The 27,442-nt window shown below is 38.6% G+C and overlaps 1 protein-coding gene across 1 annotated transcript in view; it reads left to right on the top strand.

Moving 5' to 3' along the window:
• LOC145692570 (inter-alpha-trypsin inhibitor heavy chain H4-like) overlaps positions 1-27,442 on the top strand; it is an 83,411-nt gene that overhangs the window by 30,591 nt on the left and 25,378 nt on the right. Inside the window, exon 5 of the mRNA XM_081767880.1 lies at positions 1,934-2,042. Coding sequence (XP_081624006.1) covers positions 1,934-2,042 — 109 coding nt within the window. The remainder of the gene's footprint in view (positions 1-1,933; positions 2,043-27,442) is intronic.

Here is a 27,442-nt window from a genome sequence, read left to right on the forward strand (position 1 = left end):
GAGTTTTCCCGCAGGAAATTATTAATATCCTCACTCGGTGTTTGAGCATTTTTGTGTATAATTCTCTATAATACAACATAAGGGGATTTTTTTTCAGAAAGTTGGAGGGGATCAAAGTCTCTTCATGCCCCCCTATCGCGTTACTACAGGAAAGCTCTCCAATGTTTCTCAGACATTGTGTAAATAGAATGCAATCTTAGGAAATAGCTTAGAGATGTAAATATCCTTTAGGAAACATACCCTAACTGCATTTCAACATTTAGGTAGCCGGTATGTTAAATCAAAATCATAATAAAAAAATACCGCCTCTGGTTCTTTCCCACTTCGAACACTGATCTGTAGAATAGAGCTCAACTGTCCCTGAGTGTCATTATAGAGCATATATATATATATATATATATATATATATATATATATATATATATATATAGCGCGGAAACCCATGTATAATCATTTTTATGAGAAGTGCAAACACCAAATTTCAAATCTGTGACTTTAAGCAATTTTAACTTCCATTTCTTAACTCTTTCCATGTTGTATTTCCCAAAATCCTTTTTTAACTGTACTTTATGTCACAAATTGAGGCAAAAATACCTCCCGTATTTGGAGAGGGCGTTGTGTGAGTTGTGGTGAGAATATGACGACAGAGGGGGTATCGATCGATAGAGGTATACGTACAATTTTCAGAAGTCGCAATGTTATGGAACGGTGAGCATCGTGTGCAAGGATGTTATAAAATAGAGGATCTGCCCGTATGTATCTTCATCCTATTAAATCAATGAAGCCAAAAAGACAACCGAGCATCGGCACGTCTGATTGGCTACTCTCGATTCCGCCATCGTCTGATTGTCTGCTTTCGTTTCCGGCATGATTGTTGGCTCAAAACATTGCGATCTTATTGGGCGGAGTGGGCGGAGTGGGCAGAGTAGGGGTGGCGAAACTGTGACGTATGGTTTCAAGATTTTGTTGTAAGGGCAGATCCTCTATTTATAACAACCTTGATCGTATGTTTGTTGTGGAAGAGTATATCCGTAATGGTGGTTCTGTTATTAGTACTCAGCGGGTATTCCGCATTCGGCTCGGACTTGTCCGACATGATTCTGTTCCGGACAGAAAAACTGTTCAGGCTTGGGTATCAAATTTTAGAGCAATAAGTTCTACATTAAGGAAAAAGTTACCTGGACAACCAGTTTAAGTGCTGAACGCTTTGGAACTTGCTGGATGGGAGTTCTCACACGCGCCTGAACATTTCCTGTTGGTGTTACGGTGCTCGGTCTCGATGAACCACATCATTTATCCTGTTTCCTTCGAGGTCGACACAATAAGTGGCGACAACTATCTGGACATGCTACAGATATTCCTTGTACCAGAACTTGAGAAGTTAAATATCATCAATGCAATCAATGCCACAACTTGCCTTTGTGGTTCGGCTGTTTGTTAACGGTCAATTTCGGAAGAGATGAATTAGCCCAACAAAACCCACACTTTGTCTGCAACATCACCTGATTTGATACCTTGTGATTACTGGCTTGGGGAGTATGTACAGGCAAAAGCCATCTAAGGTGGTCGACCTGAGAAACAAGATAAATGATGTGATTCTGAAAATTCCTGAAAAGTAATATTAGTACGCAACTGGCAGTTTCAGAAAATTTCAACAATATTTTGGCGTGAGTATTACACAATTCGAGGCTTGGCGATGTTGTTTTCTTTTATAAAATAAATATAGGACGTTAAAAAGAAAAAAACAATAACTTCTTTGCTGCTGCTGGCCTCTTTCCTCATATACAGTGTAAAAGATATTACCAAGTAAAGTGGTCAAATAATTACACTAGTTGTTACAGGGGAAAATTTGTTTATCTTGTTAATAGTAATACTGTTTAGAAACTTCACTATTTTTTTTCTTAACGTTAACATCTTGAAACTTGTTCTTCAGGTCGTTCCAGTTCTTAATGTCACAGTAAACATCAAAGAATCCAGAAACATAAGAAATTTTCGTATTCTTGGCTTGAAAACTGAAAAGGAAGATACAGATGAGTCTGAAGGTAAAACTTTTTTCATCTATCTTTTTCTCAAATAAAATAGTTGAATGTGTTGTAAATATTACCAATACTTGTTTGTAGTAATAATTTTAATATTGGGCTACATTTAACTTTCTGCTTACTAAACTGAAATTTCTGACGTTCTTATTGGTAGTAGTTTTGAATGTAAACGTTGATGCACAAACAATGAATGATAGTGATTCAAGATGGCGGATGAATCTCGGTATCCTTAACCATTTTCACATTTACTTTATACAGTAACATATTTTTTCACAATTCTCTTCTTTTGTCTGAGTTCGATTCCCGGCTAGGGTACGTGTGTTTTGGATCTCAGCTAAAGCTTTATATTCATGTCTTATATAGCCTCATTGCTGGAAGGTTCGCTAAACCCACAACCAAATCAAATCAAAATTTTCACCTGATTCATGCTCCTATATACGTGCTGGTAACACGTTCCAAGGCAATCACTTCTCTACACCCGCCATCGATTTGTTTTTAAGTTTGCTTGTCATCACTGAAAAACTTATCAACGCACAGGATTTTTGTCTGCTCCCTGCTTACTGATGTAATAGTAACGATATTGTCATTGGTTTTGATAAGTTGAATTTGCTTTGCAGTACTGGAACCATGTCTCACCTTTTGTGTGAATGCTCAATTTTGACTGCGCCAATTATTGCATTCTAAAAAATACGTATTTAAATTATTTAATACCTTTATTATTCAGCTGAACCCAACTACAACACAATTACTTATTTTCCATGTATTCAACAAATACACTAACAGAATTGTACATCATAATCTTGTCTTGTCTTGTCTTCTTCACTATTAAAAGTGTTTTTGGAAAAAAGGGCACCGGGAAATAACCAGCTTGTGCCATAAATGCTCAAAGAATATTGTTGTGAGTTGAATAATTTGTTTGTAAAGTTTGTATTATTTGTAAGTAATCGTGCAAATGGCGGAATCCGCCATTTGCATTTTTTGGGCCGACTAACTAGTCGTATTGCCTGTAATATGTATTATTAAGTGTATATAAGTATAAATTGTTCATAAGTTAAATTATTCGTTAGTGGAGATAAAGTATGTGTTAAAAGAACAATTAGTCAAATCCGAGTAAAAACAGAAATGTCATAATCAGGTGAGAGATCGTCAAATTCGGGAAGGAGTTCCAACGGGAAGAAGAGGGCCAGTTACCCAGATGACCGGGGTGAAAATATTGAATAAAGTGAAAAATTAATGATATGAAGACGTGTAAGTAAAATGTGATTGTGTGTAAATGTTTTCATGATCTAATGTGTTGAATGGAAATGGTATAAGATGAAAATTTTTCACTTTAAACACTTCCTCTTCGGTAGCTCACTATTCAAGATGTTTACACTATCACGATCACCGCGGAACTCCCCTACATCATAATCCGTCGAATCTTGTAGTCTCATATTCTATCTATATTTGCACACGTTAATGCTATTTGCAACGTTCATAATAGTATGTGTTCAATTCGAAAGCACTTTGTGCCAACTTCGTGCCACTGCCAGCAGTTTACTTTATCTAGGCGCGCACATTCCCACCTATGCCACTTTTGAACCTTGGTCAGAGCGTGGGGTACCCATCTTCGCGCAATGTTCTGCATGCCAAGATCTTGAGGTTAGCATGCGGAACACTGATCCGGAAGAAATGTTCAGCTCCTGCGCCAATTCACTACAAATCCAGCGTCAATCACCATCAAGCAGTGTCCGTAGTCTTGCAAAATGAATTTCGTCCGTAGTCGTTCGCATGTGCCCTCCACCGTCCATTTTGTCTGTTGACTGTCGTTCTGCCTGAATTGCTGCAACCCACCTCGCCATTGTCCGATACGATACTACAGGCCTCTACTGATCCTCTACAAATCGTCCTAGCATTTCACCCTTGTGCCACCTGGAATTTGATAAACTCTGTTCTGCACGCGTTAACATTGCGTAAGGGCGGTATTTTACACAACAATCACTTTAACAATATCTACTCACCACACCGAAATATGGGACCACATCAGCGTTGAACTGACTCGTACACATCCAAGGAAAACACTACGTTCGTCACTTGTCTCCTGCCCACGCGACACTCCATTCGTAGTAGTTGCCAGTTCGAGTTAAATGACCCTCGTAATTTCACTTTGACGATGCAGCTGCCGGCGGTGGAGGGGCAGATATTTTTTTTAAAAAAATGATCTAAAATAAACGATATTAGTGTCGAATCCATAGTTTTCGGGGTCGTTGAGATGAATAGTGACACTTCCAATGCTGTTTAAATTCAAATTCAGCACCGCAACTTGGGGGAGAAGGAAAAATGAAATGAAATCTTTTAGTTTTACATCCTACGCTTATACCGGTTAGGCTAAAGGAGACGGTGATGATGAGTAATGAATGAAATGGTGGAATGAAGAAAGTGGGAGGAAACGGGAGAACCCCGAGGAAACCCACACACACGGTGTTTGTCCACCACAAAGTTCACTTGTCGGGGGCTTGGGGGAGAAGGGGGGTAGATATATAAAAAATGATCGAAAATGGATATTAGTGTCGACTCCATAGTTTTCGGGTCGCTGACACCAACAGTGACACTTCAGATACCGTTTAAATACAAATTCAGTCTCCTCTTTCCCTTTTATGTCCAAGTTAAACGTAATCAACGTATTCTCCCCGTGAAAAGAACGGGCAACTTGCTAGTTGGTTATAAAGGAGAAATTCATGTAGTTTTACAAGTCATATAGAATTATATATATATATATATATATATATATATGTGTGTGTGTGTGTGTGTGTGTGTGTGTGTGTGTGTGTGTGTGTGTGTGTGTGTGTGTGTGTGCGTTGGTGAACCCGCCAATCTTTGTAGGTCGATCGGCTACAGAGCAGCACTCTGAGCAATTTTTGCAAAGCGAGAATTTTTTAGTGGTTGCTCGAAAAGTTTTTTACTTTTAACGCGTGCAGGACCATTATAGGGGTCCCCCCGCGAGTTCTTTTGACTCCGCTCGTTTATACGGATACAGCCGGTTTGTGTGTGAAAAGTGTGTATCCAGACTGAAAAATTTCGTTTCTCGATCGGTGTGTATTCCGACGCAGTGCCATCTACGTGTGTATTGCAAGCAGGAACTAGAGCAATTCAAACTCCCTGCAGCAACGTTCACCATTGTTGCCAATGAAGTATTTGTTGAAGTGTTAAAGAAAATTAGCAGCTATAGCAGAGGAATTATTCACAGTACGAACTAGGATATGAATATTACGTAAAAATAACCCTATGCCTAATTTTTTTCGTTTGAACTGAGGGGAGGGAGAGGTGTATATATATAAAAAATCTATATTATAAAATTGAAAGTGACTATGTTTGTGACTTAATCTCTTGAACTGCCCGACCAATTTCGATCAACTTTGCAACATAGATGCGGTTCTGGCCTGGGAGTCTTTTTAGCTGTTTACTTTGACAGTAGAACTTAGGGTTTGGGGGAGGAGGGGGGACGTATAAAAAATAAATAAAACTTAATAACTCTTGAACCAAATGACCGATCAGGATCAAATTTTCAATGTAGATGAGGTTTGGGACTGGGATGACTTTCATCATTTCATTTTGACGGAGAACGTAGGGGAGGGGGTGGAGGGGGAAATTTATGAAATCAATAAATATAAAAATAAAAGTGACCATGTTTGTGAACTAATAACTTTTGAACAACCCGATCGATCTCAATCAGATTTTCAACATATATGAAATTAAAACCGGAAAAGTTTTTTATCATTTCATTTTGACAGTAGATTGTAGGGGAGGGACAGGGGGAAGGGGAAATATATGAAAATGAATAAAACTTAACTCTTTAACCACCCTACCGATCTCGATCTAATTTTCAACAAAGATAAGGTTTGGGTGGGGATGGTTTCTTCATTTCACTTTTACAGTACAAAGAAGGGGAGGGGGAGGGGAGGGGACAGATATATAAAAATAAATAAAACTTAATAAGTCTTGAACCACTCAACCGACCTTGATCAAACTTTCAACATAGATAGGGTTCGGGCATGGGATGTTTTTATCATTTAACTTTTACGGTGCAACCTAGGGGAGGGGGAGGGAGGAGATATATAAAAAACAATTCATATAAGACTAAAAGTGACTATTTTTGTAATTTAATAACTCTTGAACTATCCGATCGATCTCAATCAAATTTTCAAGATACATGAGGTCCGGATCTGAAAACATATTTGCAATTTCACTTTAGCGCTAGATCCAAGGGGAGGGGACGTATAAATAAAAACTAATAAAACCTAATAACTTTTGAACCACCCAACCAATCTTGATCAAATTTTCAACATATATGAGGGTCGGGCCTTGAGAGTTTTTTTTATTGTTTCACTTTGATGAGCCGACGTAGCGGAGGGGAGGGGGAGATATATATGTAAAAATAATACAATAAAAACTGCATTAGTGACTTCATCAGTTTTCAACCACCCGACCGATCTCAATCAAATTTTCAACATACATGAGTTTTGGGGCAGGGATTGCTTTAGGTTATTCAGTTTCACAATGGAACGTATGAAAGGGGGGGGGGAGAAATTTCTAAATGATCCAAAATGACCGAAATTAGTGTTGAATCCATAGTTTTCGGGGTCGATGAGAGAAACAGTGAAACTTCTGATGCTGTTTCAATCCAAATTCAGCCCTGATAGTTGGGGAGGGGGAGGGTACAACGTAGTGGAGAGGAATAAACATTTATAATGATCGAAAATGACTAATATTAGTGTCGAATTCATAGTTTTAGGAGTAGCTGAGATTAACAGTGACAATTCTGATGCCGTATGTCGCAGGAAGGAGGAGGGGGGGGGGGAGCTGTATAAAATAATGATCGAAAATCACCGATATTATTAGTGTCTAATTCATAGTTTTCGAGATCATTCAGATGATTAGTAACATTTGCGATCCGGTTTAGGTCTAAAATTAGCCCCGCCACTTGGGGGAGGGGAAGAAAGAGATATATAAATGTGATAGAAAATGGCCACTATCAGTATCGAATTTATAGTTTTCTGGATCCCTTCTATGAACATTGGTACTTTCGATTCCGTTTAAATCCAAATTCAAACTCACAACTTGGGGGAGGGGGAGAATATATAAAAATCATCGAAAATAACCGATGTTAGTGCTAAATCCACATTTTTTGAGGTCGCTGAGATGAACGGTAACACTTCCGATGTCATGGCCCGCAACATGGGACTGGGGGAAATGTATATATATAAATGGTCAAAAATGACAGATACTACTAATAAATCTATAGTTCCTGCGGTAGCCGAAACGAACAGTGACACTTCTGATGCTGTTTAAGTCAATGTTCAGCCCTGACACTTGGGGGATGAGGAGGGATTACATACATTAAAATGATCCAAAATGAGCAATATCAGTGTGCATTTAAATTATTTATTTCAACGCAGCGAAACGGGTAATATATGCTAATAAATCTATATAGATAGATAGATAGATGGATAAAATTGAAGATAACTGTTTGTGACTCTAAATCTGCTGAACCGTCTGACCGATCTGGATCAAATTTGTAACATGGATGAGGTTTGAGGCTGGAGGCTGGGCTGGCTTTAGGCTATTCAGTTTAATGGTAGAACTGAGGGTTGGGGGAGGAGGAGTGGCTATAAAAATAAATAAATCTTAATAACTCTTGAACAACTCAACCGATCTTGACCAAATTTTCAACATAGATGAGGTTCAGGCCTGGAATCGTTTCTATGATTTAAATTTGACGGAGCAATGTATGGGATGAGAAGGAAGGGAGATATATAAAAAGCATTTTATATAAGAATGAAAGTGACTATTTTTGTAACTTAATAAATCTTGAACTATCCGACCGATCTCAATCAAATTTTCGAGTTACACGAGGTTCGGATGTGGAAACTTTTTTGTAATTGCACTTCAACGGTATATTCTAGAGGAGCGGGAGGGGAAGGGGACGCATGAATAAAAATTAATAAAACTAATAACTTTTGAACCACACAACCAATCTCGATCAAATTTTCAACATGTATGAAGGTCGGCCGTTGGGTGTTTTTTATCGTTTCACATTGACGAGCCAGCATAGGGGAGGGTGAGGGAGGAGAAGTATATGAAAATTAAAATAAAAAAGACTGCTTTGTGACTTCATCACTCCTGAATAGTGCTCTTAACGGGTCGGGTCGGGTCGGGTTGAAGACCAACCCGACCCGACCCGTGACCCGAATTGACTCACCCGACCCGATGACCCGACCCGACCCGACTGACCCGAACCGTGATCCGATCTGATTGACCTGACCCGATAACCCGACCCGAGCTGACCCGGTTGACCCGACCCGACAACCCGACCCGAATAACCCGACCCGACAACCCGACCCGAGCTGACCCGATTGACCCGACCCGACAACCCGACCCGAATAACCCGACCCGACAACCCGACCCGAGCTGACCCGATTGACCCGACCCGACAACCCGACCCGAATAACCCGACCCGACAACCCGACCCGATCTGACCCGACTGACCCGACCCGACAACCCGACCCGAGTAGCCTGACCCGACAACCCGACCCGACTGACCCGACCCGACAACCCGACCCGAGTTGACCCGACCCGAACTGACCCGATCCGAGTCGGGTCGGGTCGGGTCACGGGTCGGGTCGGGTCAACCCGACCCGTTTGAGAGCACTATGGTCACGACACTGGGTGAACGCCAAAATGCACTCACATTGGGAAACTAGTTTTAAAAGCATAATTTTAGAAAATAAAGCATAAAGCATAATTTAAAATATATAGCACAATTCTTGGAAAATTCTCTTTAACTGAAAGTTTAACATACTGTGTTAATATTTTTTAAAGCCAATATTTACAATGCAAAATCATTGAGAACATAACAATGCAACAATGAAAAGCTTATTTTCATTTCTGTAAATTTATCGGTAAAATCCTTTGATGTGGAGAAAAGAAAAAAGTAAAAGAAGATTTTTTTCTGCCAACAATGAATAGTATGCAAGAACTCCATACTATATTGTTACAGTGACGACGCCAGCTTTAAGTTCTTAGGGGGGCAAAGGAGGGGCAGATACATTTTCGGGGGGGGGGGGGCTATTTGCCATACCAAAAATGACATAGGCTATATGATTATAAATTAAACTTATTTCAAATAAAATTTGTAACTAACAAATAAGTAACGTCTGCACATGAAATATTTTTCAATGAAACTTTTGAAGCCTAAACATAAATTGAATTACTTTCGCGTAAGCTACAAGTAACACATTCGTCTATATGCTACGTCTCTCTCTCTCTCTCTCTCTCTATATATATATATATATATATATATATATATATATAGCCAGAGAGAGAATTTACGAGGAGCTGCTGAAAATGTCGTAGTCCAATCCAGAAGGAGTGTAGGTACTAGGTAGAAAAATGAAACCGTAGTTTAGAAAAACATATCTATGTATGTACAAATATAAATTTTCATATTAATAATGAAATTCTTATTGTTTCTCAGGCCTCTGAAGTGATTATGTGTGCCCAAACAGATAATTTCACGAACATCCAGATCCTTACTGTTATAACATTTTTGTTCCAGCAAGGAAAGTCACCGAAGTAAATTAATGAGGAAATCAGTGAAACACCACGGGACTCTCCTCCGTTATATATGGTGGTGAAGAAGTAAGTGGCTTAGTATAAACGTAGCAATTTCTCAACAAATTATTCTTTACATCCAGGATGATTAAAAGCAATGACTCTTCCTGGAATCATGGATGCAATTTGTGACATTATTCTTGAAAATTGCAGCATTTCACCCAGTGGTGGATATAGCCCGGGGCCGGAGGACATAGGCCACCCCAGTTTTTGTATGACAAAAATAATTTAAGCAAAATATATGTCAGGAGAATAAAAGGGTAACGGCATTAAGAGAAGTCTTCTTCCAATTTGACCGTAATGCTGATCAATTTCGCTGACGAATAGTAACCATAGATGAAATATGATTGTACCACTATGATCCTGAATCGGAACAACAGACAATGGAGTAGTAGCACTCATTTCTCCATCGCCCCAAGAAGTTCAAGACACAGAAGTAGGTTGAGAAACTGTTTGGAACATTCTTCTGGTATAAGTATCGAGTGGTAGACTACCTCCTCAATGGTCAGATATTTAATCCAGAATCTCTACATTACTTACAAAACTGAAAGAAAAATTCAAAGTTCAACGCTGCGGAAAATGAAAAGAAAGGAATTCTGTTCCTTCAGGAGAATACACCTGTCCATCAAGCCCCTGCGAACATAACTTACATTGCATAATCTAGGATTTCAATGTCTAGATCATCATTCTTATTCCGCAGATTTAGCTCCGTCTAACTATTACGTGTACTTATTTCCCAAACTTAAGTAACACTTGAAAGACGCCATTTTAGATCTGATAGGGGTAGTGCTACGAACAGTGGTGCGAGGAAATCTAGATTTTTTTAACTTTTCTGCAAAAGCTGGAACACTGTACAAGGTAGTATATTGACTCTCGGGGGAAAAGAAGAAGAAGTAAAACTTCACCAATCCACGTGCACTCCTTCTGGGTTGGGCTACGAATTTTTCAGCAGTTCCTAGTCAATATGGTAGACGTCACGTCAGTACTTTGAAACAAAATAAGTAAAGGAGCACTAGTATAAACCAATTACTAACTAAAGATCAGCACTCTGACAATACATTTTATTGGGAATCAATTTCTTCCATAATTTTATTATTATCATTTGCAGGAAGGGAAAACACAACTCTTTTTATCTCCTTCAAAAAATTAAGCCCTGGTAGTTGCAAACTAAGCTGTTATAAGCACATCCTCTGAATATTGGAAGCCGAGAATAATGTTTCAGAAAAAATAAGTTTTAAATAAAACAAAATATGAAACTGAAAACTTCAAACCTGGATAAATACAAACAAGTTACGTAACTGGTTTTACCTTTCTTTTGTTTCCAATCGAAGTTGATCCAATGAGAAGAAAACAAGTCGACCAAATCTACTATTGTTCGCTAGGCACAATTATTAAAAATCATAAGAAAGAAGTATAACTAAAATTTACCTCAAAAGGGGCTAAATTAGAAAACAGAAATATGCGTGTATACCCAGACGCTCAAAGAAGAAAGCTTGAGGATTAATCTGCCACATAGTAAATTCATGGAAAGTAGACTACAATTTGTCAATGAGATTGGTTATGATACTGATATAAAATACTACGTGAAGAATGTTTAAAGATTGTACGAGTCTGGAGGGGCAGTCTAGGTGGCAGTCAGGGGGGCAGAAGTAGCTACTAGGGGGGCGCTCTCCCCCCTTCTCCCCTCTGGCGTCGTCACTGTATTGTTATGTTTACTTTTTGAACTTAAGCACTTTCTGTACTTTTTGGTGGCATCTTTTACTTTCCCTTTCTGTATATATGTACCTGTAAGGCGCACACAAATGATAGAAAAAAATTATTCGAGCAAAGCACATCTCTTTACAATGAATTAAGTAGAAAGTTCATTAAATATGAGAGAAACTAGTTGCAAAAAAATATCAATAAATAGATCAAGATATTTAGAATATTTAATGTATAATAAATATACATTATACACGATTAATGTAAAATAATCATTGAAATTAACAATAAAGCATAATTTAAAAAAAAGCATAATTAAACAAGAAATAAAGCATAATGTGGGTTGCTCTAACAATTAAGTTGTATGAAGACGAGAAGAAAACGAAAGCTGATTCCTTAACGAATTTCGTTGATCTTCTTTGTGTCTACAAAAACGCATTCCTAGAAACCTACAAGCTAGGTATCATCTCTGTGATTATATCAGTTTCTAGTGCTACATGTGAAAGGTCATTCTCTTCTTTGAAAAGATTAAAGACTTGTATACGCAATTCAATGACTCATGATAGGTTGAAAAACTTACTGTTACTTTATTTTGAGAAGAAAATTGATAAATCGTTAGATCTTTAACAAGTTGTGGATATGTTTGCTGCTGCCCACACGAATAGAAAGATCCTCTTCAAGTAGAGGCATGAACCTATAAGTTATTTTCTTTACCTGTAAAAGTGTATTTGCTTCCACTTAAGTCAACCAGCTACACATATTTTAAACGCCATGATTAAATAACTATTTACTTATATTAGAAATCAATTGCATTAATGAATCCTAGTTGTTTGAGGTACTAAATTCTTATATTTTCACTGTTTTACAAAGAGTAAAATCATGAACAATAAAGATGGAAACATTCACCTTGAATACACACACACACACACACACATATATATATATATATATATATATATATATATTGGAGATGTCCCCCTCAAAATCCTCTTGGGCCCTTCATTTCCCCCCCCCCCTGAAAAAAACTCTAGCTACGCTACTGGACACCATGCACCAGAGATGAATTCTCTACCACTGAGCCACCGCGGCCCTGCTTGGGCTTGGTCGTCCATATCCAATATCTCTTTTGGCGTTGCTTAAACAACTTCTAGTTTTCTTCTAAATCCAGACTCCATATTGGCGTAGATATTAATATTACAGTCGATTGGTAAAATCAATCTTCCACATTTAAAAATTAAAGTACACACAAGTAGAAAAATAAGCATTTATCATAAAAACACTAGCTGCAAGTGTTCAAAATAGATTTATGGTTTCTATAAAATCAATTGAAAATTGCTATTTTTAATTAGGCAGCTAGTGAAAAACAGCAGCTTTCGACTCCAGCCGAGTTTAAACTCAACCTAAACTCAGTTGACCAAAGTGAACTGACCCGACTAACCCGACCCGACAACCCGACCCGATAACCCGACCCGACAACCCGACCCGATAACCCGACCCGACAACCCGACCCGATAACCCGACCCGACAACCCGACCCGAGCTGACCCGATTGACCCGACCCGACAACCCGACCCGAATAACCCGACCCGACAACCCGACCCGAGATGACCCGATTGACCCGACCCGACAACCCGACCCGAATAACCCGACCCGACAACCCGACCCGAGCTGACCCGACTGACCCGACCCGATAACCCGACCCGAGTAGCCTGACCCGGCAACCCGACCCGAGCTGACCCGACTGACCCGACCCGATAACCCGACCCGAGTTGACCTGACCCGACCCGACCCGTAACCCGACCCGTTTGAGAGCACTACTCCTGAACCACCCGACCGATCTCAATCAAATTTTCAACATACATGAGTTTTCGGGCAGGGATTGTTTTAGGCTATTGAGTTTCACGATGCAACGTAGGGGAGGGGGAGGGGGAGAAATTTAAAATGATCAAAATGACCGATATTAGTGTTGAATCCATAAATTTCGGGGTCGATGAAAGAAACAGTGACACTTCTGAGGCTTTTTCAATCCAAGTTCAACCTTGATAGTTGGGGAGGGAAAGAAAACAACGTAGGGGAGGGGAATAAACATTAAAAATGATTGGAAATGCCTAATATTAGTGTCGAATCCATAGTTTTAGGATTAGTTTAGATTTACGGTGACAATTTTGATGGCGTGTGCCGCAGCACTGTTGAGGGGGAGGGGAGCTATATATGATAATGATCGAAAATGAACAATATTTGTGTCTATTCCGTAGTTCTCGCGATCATTCAGATGAGCAGTGACATTTCCATCCAGTTTAAATCCAAAATCATCCCTCAAGTCGTAGGAGGGGGAGAAAGTTTTATATAAAAATGATCGAAAACGACCACTATCAGTATCAAATGTAAAGTTTCCTGGGTCGCTTAGATGAACAATGATACTTTTGATCCTGTTTAAATTCAAATTCGAACCTTCAACTTGGAAGAGGAAGAGATTTAAAATGATCGAAAATGACCGATATTAGTGCTGAATCCACATTTTTGGGGGTCACTGAGATGAACGGTGACACTTCCAATGACATGGGCTGCAACATGGCGGAGGGGGATATAATGGTCGAAAATGACCGATATTAGTCTTGAATTTATAGTTTTTGAGATCGCCGAGATGAACAGTGACACTTCTGATGCTGTTAAAATCCAAATTCAACCCCACATCTTGAGAGAGGGGAAGAGAAATAAATCAAAAGGATAAAAAATAAGCCATATTAGTGTCGAATTCATAGTTTCCGAGGTCGCTGAGATGACCTGTGACACATCCGATTTCCTGCCGCGCAACATAGAAGAGGGGGAGATATATAAAAATGGTCAAAATTTTTCGATATAAGTGTTTGATCCGTAGTTTTTAGGGCCGCTGAGATGAAGAATGACACTTCAGATCCCGTTTAAAACCAAATTCAGTCCGCAACTTGGGAGAGGGAGAGATAATAAAATGATCGAAAACGATTAATATTAGTGTCGAATTCATGATTTCCGGGGTAGCCGAGATGATCAGTGATCTTTCCGATGCCGTTTAATTCGATGCCATTAAAAACGAAACAGCATATTTCGTGGTGACTGAACACATGAGAGACGGGATTGTGCATTTAAATTTTCATTTTACCCAACGAAGCGGGTAAATATATGCTGGTAAAACTTCATAACTTTGGAACCACTGAATCGATCTCATTCTAATTTTCAACGTGGATATAGTTCGGAGCTTCAATGACTTTTATCATTTTAGTTTTACGGTATATATATATATATATATATATATATATATATATATATATATATATATATATATATATATATATATATATATATATAGAGAGAGAGAGAGAGAGAGAGAGAGAGAGAGAGAGAGACCACCCGGTAAAGGCATTTTTCTGTTCGAAGTGCACGTAGAAACTTCAAACAAAAAATGAATCACTGCTGACGACAAACAGGAAGTATCCCCCTTTTCCTCAACCCCAACCGAAGTTGCGCATTGTGGGTCTTCAAAGGTAGGCCTAGTATATCATCTTGGAACACGAATCAAATTTGCGGACAGATAGCCGGGTCTGTAAATGTCAGAGGGTTCAGTGAATATATATTCCGGTGCACGCTAATCTATTGAGAACAATATCCATGCGACACACGTTTCAATATGCCTCTGAAACAAGTTAAGAGCCGTAAATTAGTTAGAAATAAATAATTGCTAGCTTATTCTCAGATCGGTGTTGTGGTTGCAACGACAGTAGCAACACCATGCGGCTTAGCTGTAATGCTTTTGCCTCTACCAAAGTCGATGGTGATAAGTAACTTAAGATTAAAAGGTAAAATCTATCCCACAGCGGTCTAGGTTGGTGATTGAAAGGATATCTTTCTTACTCATCGTAGTTTCAGGAGACAGTATAGTTGTATCTCTTTGCCTTTTGCAACCTCCGCGGCAGGTAGTTATAGAAATACGGAGTTTACAAAACCTCCGTAACACAAAACGATCTCAGAAATAGTTTAGGAAGGTCACTGGATCACCACTGGGACTTATTCTTCTGTCCACTTGAGGTCCTCTTTTATGACTGTCTTCTGAAGAGGAAGTTGGTGAAGAGAGGGTTGACCATCTTCAATTTCCTTCGGAACCAACTGCGCGTCTTTATGGTATCCTTCTTCCACCGTCTGTTGGTGATTATCTTTTGAATAGAAAACACGTGCTCCTGAATGAAGCATGCTTTATGGTAGTTGCTTACACCTGAGATACTGAACCTTCCATCCCCCACATCAGGAACATAATTCACAAGATTATTTGAAAAACACAAACATTGCTTTGGAAACATCTGTTAAAAACGTTCTATCTTCATGGCAAAATCCTTGATATGTGCCAGTAAGTAGGAACATAAGCCCGTAAAACTGCAAAATTCTCTTTTGGTGGAATCTTGAACTCTATATTTTTAGCTTTCTTGCAGAGGTTTTAAAAGAATTACCTGATACTAAATATACGAGAACATTCACTCTGAGTAAAATAAATTTGTCTTAGGTGAAGCACAAAAATTTCTTAATTTTTAAAATAAAATTCCCTTAGGTATTATTGAAAAGTGTAGCCTCTCAGCACGATGTCATCGGCAAAAGATCTTATTCGTTAATCAATGTAAAATCATCCTAGTTGCAATTAAGAGAGCTTGTGTGCTAATTTATTAGGTGGTTATGTATTTTTTGCCTTTTAAAGTGTTTAACACATAATCAATTGACTGGAATGGCACCCACAGGTATTTAATGTAAGTTTCACACTGCTGTAAATTCAAAACAATTCTAAATGCGTTCGTATTTGGTTTCTTGACAATAATTTGTGGCGAGGCGAAGCTATTATCGTCTGTGGGTTGTATAATTCTAGCATTAATAAGGTCTTGAATTTGTTTGTTTTCCTGATCTCGAACATGCATTGGAACAGGGAGATTTGTTCTGGAACACTGCCGATTTATTTTATGACTGTAGCCCTATAATGTCCAATGCCGTCCGGAGTGTATAAAAACATTTTTGTATTTGTATAATAACTCGTGAATGGCATGTTTCTGCGACTGGTCTAAATTAGGATTAATATCAAAAACATCAATTTTGAAAATTTTTATCTATACTTCAAAGAATTGCCAATCTCCTATTTTATTGTACAATTTTTATTTTCTTCTATTGAGTTTGCTTTCATTATTGCAAAAGATTAATCTTGACATGCCACAAGTTCCACCACTGGCGTATTTTCCTAAAAGTTACAGGATAACTGGACTGGACATTACCAGTCATGTTGTTTACGTGTAACCTTTGCTCGATAGCTTGTATATGTCAAGGAAGTCTTGGAGAAACGATACGAAGAAAGATGTAGAATCATCAATCTGTGTTTTTGCTATCACCGGAATAAATGCGTGGAAAAGTGGAACAAATATATGTATTGTTACGGGAGAGAACACTCCCTTTTACAGTCGCCTTTCATATATGAACAAATAGTCATGTCCCATTGATGTCCGTTATTAAGAGGTTTAACTGAACTTATTATGAGATAAAAGGTTAAACAGTTTATTGGTTATAGTGAATTCTTAGCCATTATCGTTTCTGAATTGTTGCAACTGTATTGTTGAGTTGATTTGATTATTATTCATCGTATCTTTTCAGTAACAAGGCTATATGAGACATGGATCTACAATTTAAGCTGAAATCCGACCCACTGTAGTTCAACGCTCTGCCACCGGGAATCGAACCCGGGACTATCTGCACCAAATGGACGCGCGCTAGCCACTAGACCAGTTGAGAGGACTGCAACTGCATTGTGACGAGTTGTCAGTAGTCCATTATTGACGCACAGAAACGGGGAACGTAAATAGTGAGAAAGTGAATGAAAACTGTTAACCAAACGAAGCGGGGGGAGGGAGAACTTAGGCTACAAGCAGGGACGTAAGCAGGGGTGGCCCTGGGGGTCCGGATCCCGCCCCCGAAATCCGGACTTTTTTGTAAATTTAGTCTAATTTTAGGGGCAATTTTACAATTTTTAATATAATTTAGCCTGAAATTGTGTTTGGACCCCCCGAAAAGCTTTGGACCCCTCCCGAAATTAATTCCTGCTACGTCCCTGGCTACAAGGTGTCTAAATCCACTCTGATTAAAACCAGTTGCTTTTCAACCAACTAACCCTAAATCATTGTTTCTATTTAGAGTAGTTGAGCCCCCCCCCCCCCCAATGTTTTCTTCGTGTCGGCGCCTATGGGTAAAAGCACAGCGCCTACGCTTTCTGCATCTTGCGAAGTCCAGTATTTCATCTTCTGTTGTGGATTTTGTTGGAGGTTTTGTGGTGACCCCTGATTCCTGTATACTTCTCCCCGTTCTAATAGTTTTTTTTTTTTTTTTTTTTTTTTTGCTTCATCGATTATTCCCTTAATTCCCATTTCTGTTTTGGTTATGCAAACTGGTTTGTGCAACTATTAAATACGGCTCTACTATTTTATTGGCCAGGGAAGAAAAATCGTTTTAAACAAGTTTTCTCCTGCTGTGGAGATTCTACGACGTCGAGGTTAGACTTATGATCTTTCTCTAGTTGTGGTGGTGATATTGGAGTATGTAATAGCAGAGAGGATTATATTGAAAAATAGGATTTTGTATAGGTACTGCTAAATTGACATTAACTTTATCCTGTAATGATTCAAGAGACTGAGGTAGTACATTTATGTATATACAAGTATAGTGCGACAATAATATATCGATTTTTTTTTTTTTTTTTTTTTTTTTTGCAATAGAGAAATGAAAACTGCGCCGAAAGCAAATATGCTTCTTCGTTGCTAAGCGGTTATCGTGCGCGCCTTTGGAGTGGGAGACCCGGGTTCAATTCCCGGCGGGAGCTCATGTGTTTCGGATTCCACGTTAATCAGTAGTTCCCTTCTCATATAGCCTCGCTGCTAAAAGGGATGTTAAACTCAAAATCAACTCAACTGAAAGTATATGTCTATCAAGTGGCTAGCACAAATGTTAGTAGTCGAACAATAACAGTTACACATTATTATTATTATTATTATTATTATTATTATTATTATTATTATTATTATTATTATTATTATTATTATTATTGAATAGAATCTTGCAATTAGGTTTTATTCCCTGAAGATGGGAAATTCAACTACGAAATCTCATAGGTAGTTATATAATGCTCATATATTAAGCATTGTGTAGCATTTGAGCTGCGCAATATTTCGTAGGGCAGTGAGTGAGTCTTTGAAGCATGTCGGTAAGACAGAAAACCAAGAGAACAATTGTGCACATGTAGAAGCCACGGATCAAGTTTTGTTGGTGACTAATTTTGGTTTCCAATGGTCTCGCTATTCTTTCATTAAATTAACAGTTGAATCCTTTAAGAGCATATGTATGAATTTCATGAAGAGATCGAAGTAGAAAAAATTCTGTAAGAGTACTGTAAATATGTGAGACAAATGGATAAAAAAAAGTTATCAGAAAAGTGAAGGCACAGATTATTGCTAACCATTCGCATTAAAATTGACAACATTGCATATTAGCATAAGCTATGGTTTGTTTCATAGTTAGTACGGCTAAAACAGTAATTTAGATAAATTGATTCGATTAGACAAATATATTATAATATTCCAGAGAAACAAACATTTTAAGTGATACAAGATTACGACGTTCAATAGTATATTTGTGTTTTGTTGCTAAATGTTAATTGAAGTAACGTGATAATGTCTTAACCTCTTAAAATCCACCCTTTGTCACTTTTAAACTTACTGCCTTTTTCGTCTTCTTTTGCAGTATTCTTACCGTTTAGTACTTCATTTTCGACGTTATAACAAAAATATTAAATTCGGTGGTACGAATATTTCAGTTAAGTTGATTTTGAGTTTAACATCCTTTTCAGCAGCGAGGCTATATGAGACGGGAACCATAGATGTTCATTTTACTTCGACCTCACTCACCCTCGCCCTCGCAGTAGCAGTTGGCCCTCGCCCTCGTTCACCCTCGCCTTTGCGAATGATATTGTCCGTCGCCCTCGCGCGCCCTCACCCTCGCTGTTGAAACTTGTCCTCGCCCTCGCGCACCCTCGCCCTCGGGATAGGAGTTGTCCATTATCCTCGCTCGACCTCGCCTTCGTGCTCAAAACTTTTCCTCGCCCTCGCGCACCCTCACTCTCATATCATTGAGGGCGAGGGTAATTGAGGGTGAGGAGGCCTCGAGAGGGCCTCCTTCGTGAGGATCAGAGCATCAATTATTCAACCTATTTGTTGAATTATTTCCTTATCGTCAGTGGCAGATCCGGGGGGTGATCGGGGCGATCGCTTCCCCCCAGAAGAGGAAACTTCTTTATTTTATGTATACAAATAAAACGCATCCCAGAGTTTGGAGCTCTTAAAAGTAGCTCTAAGTAGCAGTATTACAACCCACCACCCCCACCAGAAGTTCGTCCTGGATCCGACCTTGCTTAACATACGTCCTAAAGAAAAGAAACTAAACATATCATCGTATAACTTACTGTGGAACACCTAAAATGGAACAACTGTTACAATAGAGATCTCGGTCGATAGTGACGTTTACATCATTTATCAACAGTATCCAATGCCTTTACTTCAAAATGTTCCTTGAACTACAATGCAAGCATAAGTATTCAGCCACACAAGGGCGGCTCTCATGAGGGTGAGGGTAAAATCAAGGTTTGATGAGTGGCGGCATAGTGACTGCCGCGGAATATCTGTTAGAATTTGACAGTCAACACGTTGGCCATCCCTGATGTATGTAGCGTAACTGTGGAATTTGAACAAATTCAAAGGGAAAGATCTAAAGAGCTTAATTTTGAAACTCCGTCAACAAACAAATAAAATACTTCAGAACACTATTGTTGAATTATCACTCGGAAATATATACCCACTCTAACCTATAACATGAATGACTTCATTGATTTGAATGTGAATCTAAGTTAATTGGTATTTTAAAATATAAACTGAAATGTGTCAATGTGCTTGTAAGGTTAATTTCGATGCTCAAATATTGTTAATATTCACCACTAATAGAGATACATTTGTCCTACCTTAACAATGTTAACATTTTTAATTATTTTCAATAATTGCCATAAATATGAAACTTTGTCTCAAGAAACTACCCTAGGGGCTAATTTGTGCACTTTATCACTTTGGTTTTGGTTCATTTTTGGCAGCTATCATTGCTGGAAAGTTTATTTTCAGTAATTCCCACAATTATGAAATGATACTTTCAAACGTTGTCTCAAGGATTCCTTACACTACAAATACGTAAAGGCAAATAAAAAATGAAATCTTTAGTTTAAGATCCCACTATTATGCAAGCTAAATGCTAAAGGAGACAGAAGTGAATGATGAAAGAAATAGTTGAATGAAAATGTGGTAGGAAACTGGAGAATCCCCAGAAAACCCACGAACACGATGTCCTCCACCACGAACTTACTTGGACGGGAATCGAACATGCGACCCTTCGAACAAAGGTAATTTCTCTATCGCTGAGCCACCGTTCCTCCCTAAATGGCACGCTCAGAGCTTTGCACCTCCAGGGGCCTTGGAAAGATTATCGAGCCTAAAATGATTTAGCACTGACTTTTATATATCCACCAATTTAACAATTAATAATGTCGTGCAAACTTTAATACGTGCAAACTTTATGATTGTAGTAATGAAAGAAAAGATGAAATATTTAGTTTAGCGCCCCAGAGTTATGTAACTGCTAAAGGAGATGGATGAAATTGCAAGTGAATGATGATGAAAGAAGTGGTGGAACGGGAAAGTAAGAGAACAAACTTTATTTTCTTTAGCACAAATAATTAAATGTGTAGATTAATTGATTTCCAGAAATTTTATTATAATTAGCAATTAAAAACTGAAAGGGCGATCACAAACTTTTCTTGCCCAGGACCTCGCAACAATTTGTTACACGCTGCCATACATCATTAAAACAGGAGTAGAGTGACTGAATTATTTTGCTCTGTGGTTGAAAAGTAATAACGCAAAACAGACAATTATTGACTTGAAGAGATAGGATAGTTTAAAAATTCTGACTGGGGAATAAAATTGTGAAGACATGTGTATTTGGACATATGGAAAAGTTTCTTATTTTGAACAAAGGGACATTTTATTTTAAAAGAGCATTTCAGTCAAAAGAATCATCATTCGTTTCAAATTAAATCACCTATCGACTTTTTTTTCTAAGTTCATTTGCCTTTGCTGTCTGTCATTCATTTCTTACGTTGTAATTTTTCAATTAATAAAATAACAGATTGCTTCCCCATCCGCATTCCTATCATCACCTCACCTTGGTTAATCTACGAGCATGCACTTTTCTCATCGAGACGCAAATCAGAGTGAATAACCGAGTATATGAACCCGGAAGGAACGCCAGACAAAAACGATTGAGAGACTATTGGAAGGGACAGTCGACATGGAGCGAGAGAAGAGTTAGAATGTAGACCGCGAGCTTAATTTTGAAATTTACGATTGATAGCTTTGCTCTGTCTTATAGAGCACCTTTATTTCGGCTAGCGCCAGATAGCCATCTACGATAATGTATTGCTTTTTGAAAAGAAGTTTCAAGTTTGACTTAAATTGCGGTCTTCGCTAAGTTGGTTTCTTTTTGGTTTCTTCATTTTTACGTCCTACGATTATCGCAGTCTTGTAGCCAACCTGGAACGAAAGAGATTCAGCCCAGTGAAGATTCTTTGTGAATATCATTTCAATGTGAATTTCGAACAAAGATCTAAGCTTACCTTCATGCTTACGTTACGTCAAACAACTAACATATAAGGTGGAAATTATTCAACTTTTTTCATAAGATGTAATCCAGCTGACTAATTAAAATTTTATAAGCTTTATATGTTATATGTTGATTGATTAAATGTTGCACCTGATAATATGTAGTCGTTACTGCTTGTTACCTAGTATTAGCGTGTGTAATAGTTGTATGGGGGAGCGGAGTATTTAAACGCTAATATTCTAAAGTGAAATATTTACATAAAAATTAGGATAATTAAACATTTTCAATAACTCCCTCTTAGACTTCGACTCTGGTTATAGGTCGATTACCGGTGATTACTGAAAGTTAATGATATTGAAATATACAAAGGAAGTTAGTATAGTGTCTAGCAAGCATGTCTGCTTTGCAGCAAGTCTCAGGTTCGATTCCCTTGAGTGAAGTTTGAACGCATTATGGTGGTTCGGATCCTACCATAAACTATAGATTCACGTACTATTTTGCATCGGCATCGGTGATGAATTATAAAGGGACATTAACTCTAATACGTCAGAATACAGACAGATCGACTGATTCCCAGATATTCATAAGTAAAACTTATATTTTCCAAAACAGCAAATTACGTTAGTAGAGTGCTTTTTTTTTCTAAATATAGATCATGAACGGTTTGAAATTATGTTTATTCTGTTGTGTGAGAACGTTTCTCTATAGTTAGAATTGAGGACATCTTCGAAAGTTCCCCTTCGGGAGGATGAACACTAAGAATCATGAAATTATAGGTGTAAACCTGAATGCAGTTTTACCCACTTATCTCAATAGTAATCTATGTAAATGTAAGGTCACTTGACAGGTCCAAATGTAAGGTCACTTGACCAAAGGCTTAGATAATGTCCCCACAACCACCACGATGCGGGGCCACCAACTCCAGGGATGTAAAATATCTAGAAAATGTTTAGAAAGTAGAGGCGAATAACTAGGGGCTGCAGCGGGCAGGGGCTGTGTTGCAATAATAGACTATCAAAAACTTCCTACTCAAGTCCTAAAATTTCACACGGCGTACACCATAGTCTTAAAATTTTCACAGAGTATACGCTAGTCTTAAAAATTTCACAGGTTATATATGCTAGTTTTGAATATAGTACTACACGCCTTGAAGCAGAAAATATGCGCAAATGACTAAGATTGAGCAATACACCTTCGTATACTCTCGACTACATCCCTGAATATATGCTTTTATTTTCTTAATTTGCTTACATACGTGTGACGAAAATCTGGGAGGAACGCGACCACCCAAGCCCCTCGTTACGACGCCCATGATTAGATGAACCATAGCCGAATACTTCAGGTAGTTTTGTTTCTTTATTTCTAAGTTTTCCTATGATTTGCTGACTAAATATCAGTTGTCAGGGAGCTTTAAAACTTGCGATATAGAACCAAATCATTCTATTTTAATATCCTATTTAGCGAAAAAAAAATAATAATAAAAACGTCGATAATGAAGGGTAACAGATCACAGAAAGAAGCCTACTGGACGCCCTAAATAGTCTCCCTTTTCAAGACTGTGCGCTGCATATTCTTACACTATATTAAAAACGCTTTCAAAGATACCAATCTTTAAAATAAATAAATAAATAAATAAAAATTAAAAAAATAAATCTTTAGTTTAACATCCAACGGTTATGCCATCGATGGCTAAAGGAGACTTATGGAATTGCAAGTGAATTATGATGAAAGAATAGGTGGAATGAGAAAACTGGAGGAAACGGGAAAATCCCAAGAAAACCCAAGTATACGCTATCGTCCTCCACGAACTCACTTGGCCTGGGATCGAACGAGTGACCCCTGAAACCAGAGATTGGCTGTAGCACTGAGCCAACGTACTCACGTCCAATAATACCAATCGTGTTAATCGTTTAATTGCAATAAATATTTTCGTTTTTAGTTTTCTATGGCCATCTATGAACCAAAGTCATTCCATCAAGTCTTTTTCCATCTGATCTACTGCATTCTGATGGTTCTCTCATTGATTGTGTTTGTTCAGATATCGGCGCTCTTGTGATTTACTGCTGAATGACGTGAGTGACTGTCTGTCTGTCTACCAACACTCTTTAAACATGACAGTGTAGTGGACACTTCTTATCTAAAACGTCTCCAGCACAGGGAGGGCCACAATGAGGCACACTTACTTCTTAATGTGGCGCTATTTCTACCTGGAAACTTTCATGGGAAAAATCAAATATTATTCTTATTTGCATTATTATTTTTAATAATTATGTATGTACACACGAGAAATTGTCTACTGCAATTAATTGAAAGAAAAAATACGATTAATGTATAACCTTGCTATGACACTAACTTTTCATCTAGGGGACATGGCAGATAATATTTTAAATTTTGCCTCTCTCCAAAAGAGGTCAAACAGCAAGCTCCAAAACAGTTTCTTTTAAGGAAGCTTGTCCTCCTCCCTCGCGTGCCCTCGTTCTCCTGAAGGAAGTTGTCTCTAGCCATCGTGCACCCTCGCTCCCGCAGTAACACTTGGCCCTCACCCTCGTTCACCCTCGCCCTCTTCGTCGAAGCTTTTCCTCGCCCTCGCGCACCCTCACCTCCGCCATCGAAGCTTATCCTCGCCCTCGCGCATCCTCACCCTCGCTGCCGAAACTTGTCCTCGCCCTCGCGCACTCTCGCCCTCTTCGTCGAAGCTTTTCCTCGCCCTCGCGCACCCTCACCCTCGCCATCGAAGCTTGCCCTCACCCTCGCGCACCCTCACCCTCTTCGTCGAAGCTTTTCCTCGCTTTCGCGCACCCTCACCCTCGCCATCGAAGCTTGTCCTCGCGCTCGCGCACCCTCGCCCTCGCGGCCAAAACTTGTCCTCGCCCTCGCGTCACTGTGGGCGAGGGAAATTTAGGGTGAGGATGCCCTCGAGAGGGCCACCCTCGCGAGGGTGAACATCTCTGACGGGAACTACTGATTAACATGGAATCCGAACCACATGAGATCCCACCGGGAATCGAACCCGGGTCTCCTACCTGGTATGAATAATGTATCTTGTCTCATGTTTCTTTAGGCATATAGTATTGTTCTCTCGCTGGCCTTATAGCTAGCACGTGCCTCTTTGGTCACATGGTCTCACGGAAGCATTAATAAAATCTGAACTATTATACTGGTTCGGATTCCACCTTAACTTATAAGTCTCTCTTACAGCCTCGGTGCTGAAAAGAAACCCTAACCTTCATCGAAAAACAAACAGATATAACCCTACTTTAGTCTCGCCATTCCATTTCAAAATGAAATTAAATCTTACAGTTTAACGTCCCACAAATATCCTTGTTAGGTTAAGGGAGGCGATGATTAAGGCAAGGGAATGATGATGGAATAATTAGTAGAATGAGAATGTGGAAGGAAATGGGAGAGTTTCGAGAAAACCCATGGAAACGATGTTGTCTACCACAAACTAACTTTTTCGGGGATTGAATCAATGCAGTATTCCATTTGAAATCAAATGAAATTTCTAGTTTTATACCCCTTGGTTATCCTCTATAGCTTATAATAGACGTGTGATTAATGAGAGTGAATGATTATGAAATAATTGGTGGAAAGGAAAATGTGGAAAGAAATTGGAGGGCCCAAAAAAGTCAACAGCATATATCCATGTGATTCATTTGCTACAAAGTTAACTAGTGTTTAAAGGAATTGCTCTAATTGCATTACTCACATTCACTCACTGAACTCGCATTTTACACATTTTACACACAATATCTTTGTTTGTTTGTTAGTGTCTTCGTTTGTTACATTTACTCGTTTTGCAAATGCCCAGTTGGTTTGGGTGCTCACTTGTACGTACCCAGTCAGGTTCGAGATACTGCATTCTGGTGCCTCTGGAAATGTAGCTTTATCGCTGGCGCAACTTTTGAGAGCGTATCAGGAAAATAGCTCCATTGGTAAAGCAGATATGAGTGCATACTCGGTTTTCCTATGGCCCAGCTTGCAGACACCTTTTGTAGGGTAGACAAACAGGGGTGTGTGTGTGTGTGTGTGTGTGTGTGTGTGTGTGTGTGTGTGTGTGTGTGTGTGTGTGTGTGTGTATGTACGAGGTGTTAATGAACTATACCGACAAACATAAGAGGCGATTCCTCACATCAAAATAAGTCAAAAAGTTCCTATGAACCTGTGAGGAAAAGTGCATATTTTCAAAGCTGGAGCTGTCCAAAATCGCGAGAAAGCCCAATTTAAAGAGGCCCTATTTCGAATTCGAGAAATCGTGGAGTGGTGGTCCTTATCAGCGTAAAGGAAGTCTAGCATACCCAATCAAAAAATGTGTATTTATTTCATTATTATTCAATGGGTGTGCAGAGTATTCCCTGCGTTGTGAAATTCCCCGACATGCCATCAATCGAATTTTGAGATATGCTCTGACTTTATGATTGCTCCAAAGTATGCAAACGATAATCCTTGGCAGCAGTGAACACGGAATCCTTTGGCGCGATGTCGGAAGTGTTAAGGATCGTCAGCAGCACGGTCTCTCGTACTCGGGAAAAGCCATGCTGCGATGTTTTCTTTCCCACTTATAAGTGGAGAAAACATGAAATATACCGTGACGAAATACATCACATCACATGTTATTCCGAACATAAAAAAACATGAGCTGCCGGTTTTTAACACTCCGAAGCACTGGATGGCGATTTTTGTCTACTTTGGATCCTCCTTGAATTCAGGATGTATCTGAAAACTCTATTTAGAGCATCTTTGAGAATTACCGGTATACACTATAGAGAATACCCTGCACACCCATTGAAAATTGATGTAATATGCATTTTGGAGTGTGTCTGCGTGACTTTCTTTACGCTGATTAGGACCACTATCCATAATTACTGGAATTCGAAATAGGGCATGTTGAAATTTAGCTTTTTTTTGCGATTTTGGACAGCCCTAGCTCTAAAACTATGCACTTTTCGCAATAGATCCATATGAACTTTTTCTCTTATTTTCATGTGAGGAATCACCTCTTAGAGTTTGTCGGTATAGTTCATTAACACTTGATATATATATATATATATATATATATATATATATATATATATATATATATATATATATATATATATATATATATATATATATATATCGTAGCATTACTTAACCATATACAGTCACTTTTTCTTAATAAAGAGTGTAAAAAATTTGAATAATAAATGTAATTAGGAATGTGTCCAAGCATGGGTAATTTCTACTAATGTAGTAATCGGAAGTTCTTTACTGCTTCAGTATGAATAAGGTCATTTGAAAGCATGTTCCTAATTCTTTTTGTGT

This window comes from Thermobia domestica, chromosome 8 (assembly GCF_964235325.1).
Source record: "Thermobia domestica chromosome 8, izTheDome1.hap1.1, whole genome shotgun sequence".
Taxonomy (NCBI): domain Eukaryota; kingdom Metazoa; phylum Arthropoda; class Insecta; order Zygentoma; family Lepismatidae; genus Thermobia; species Thermobia domestica.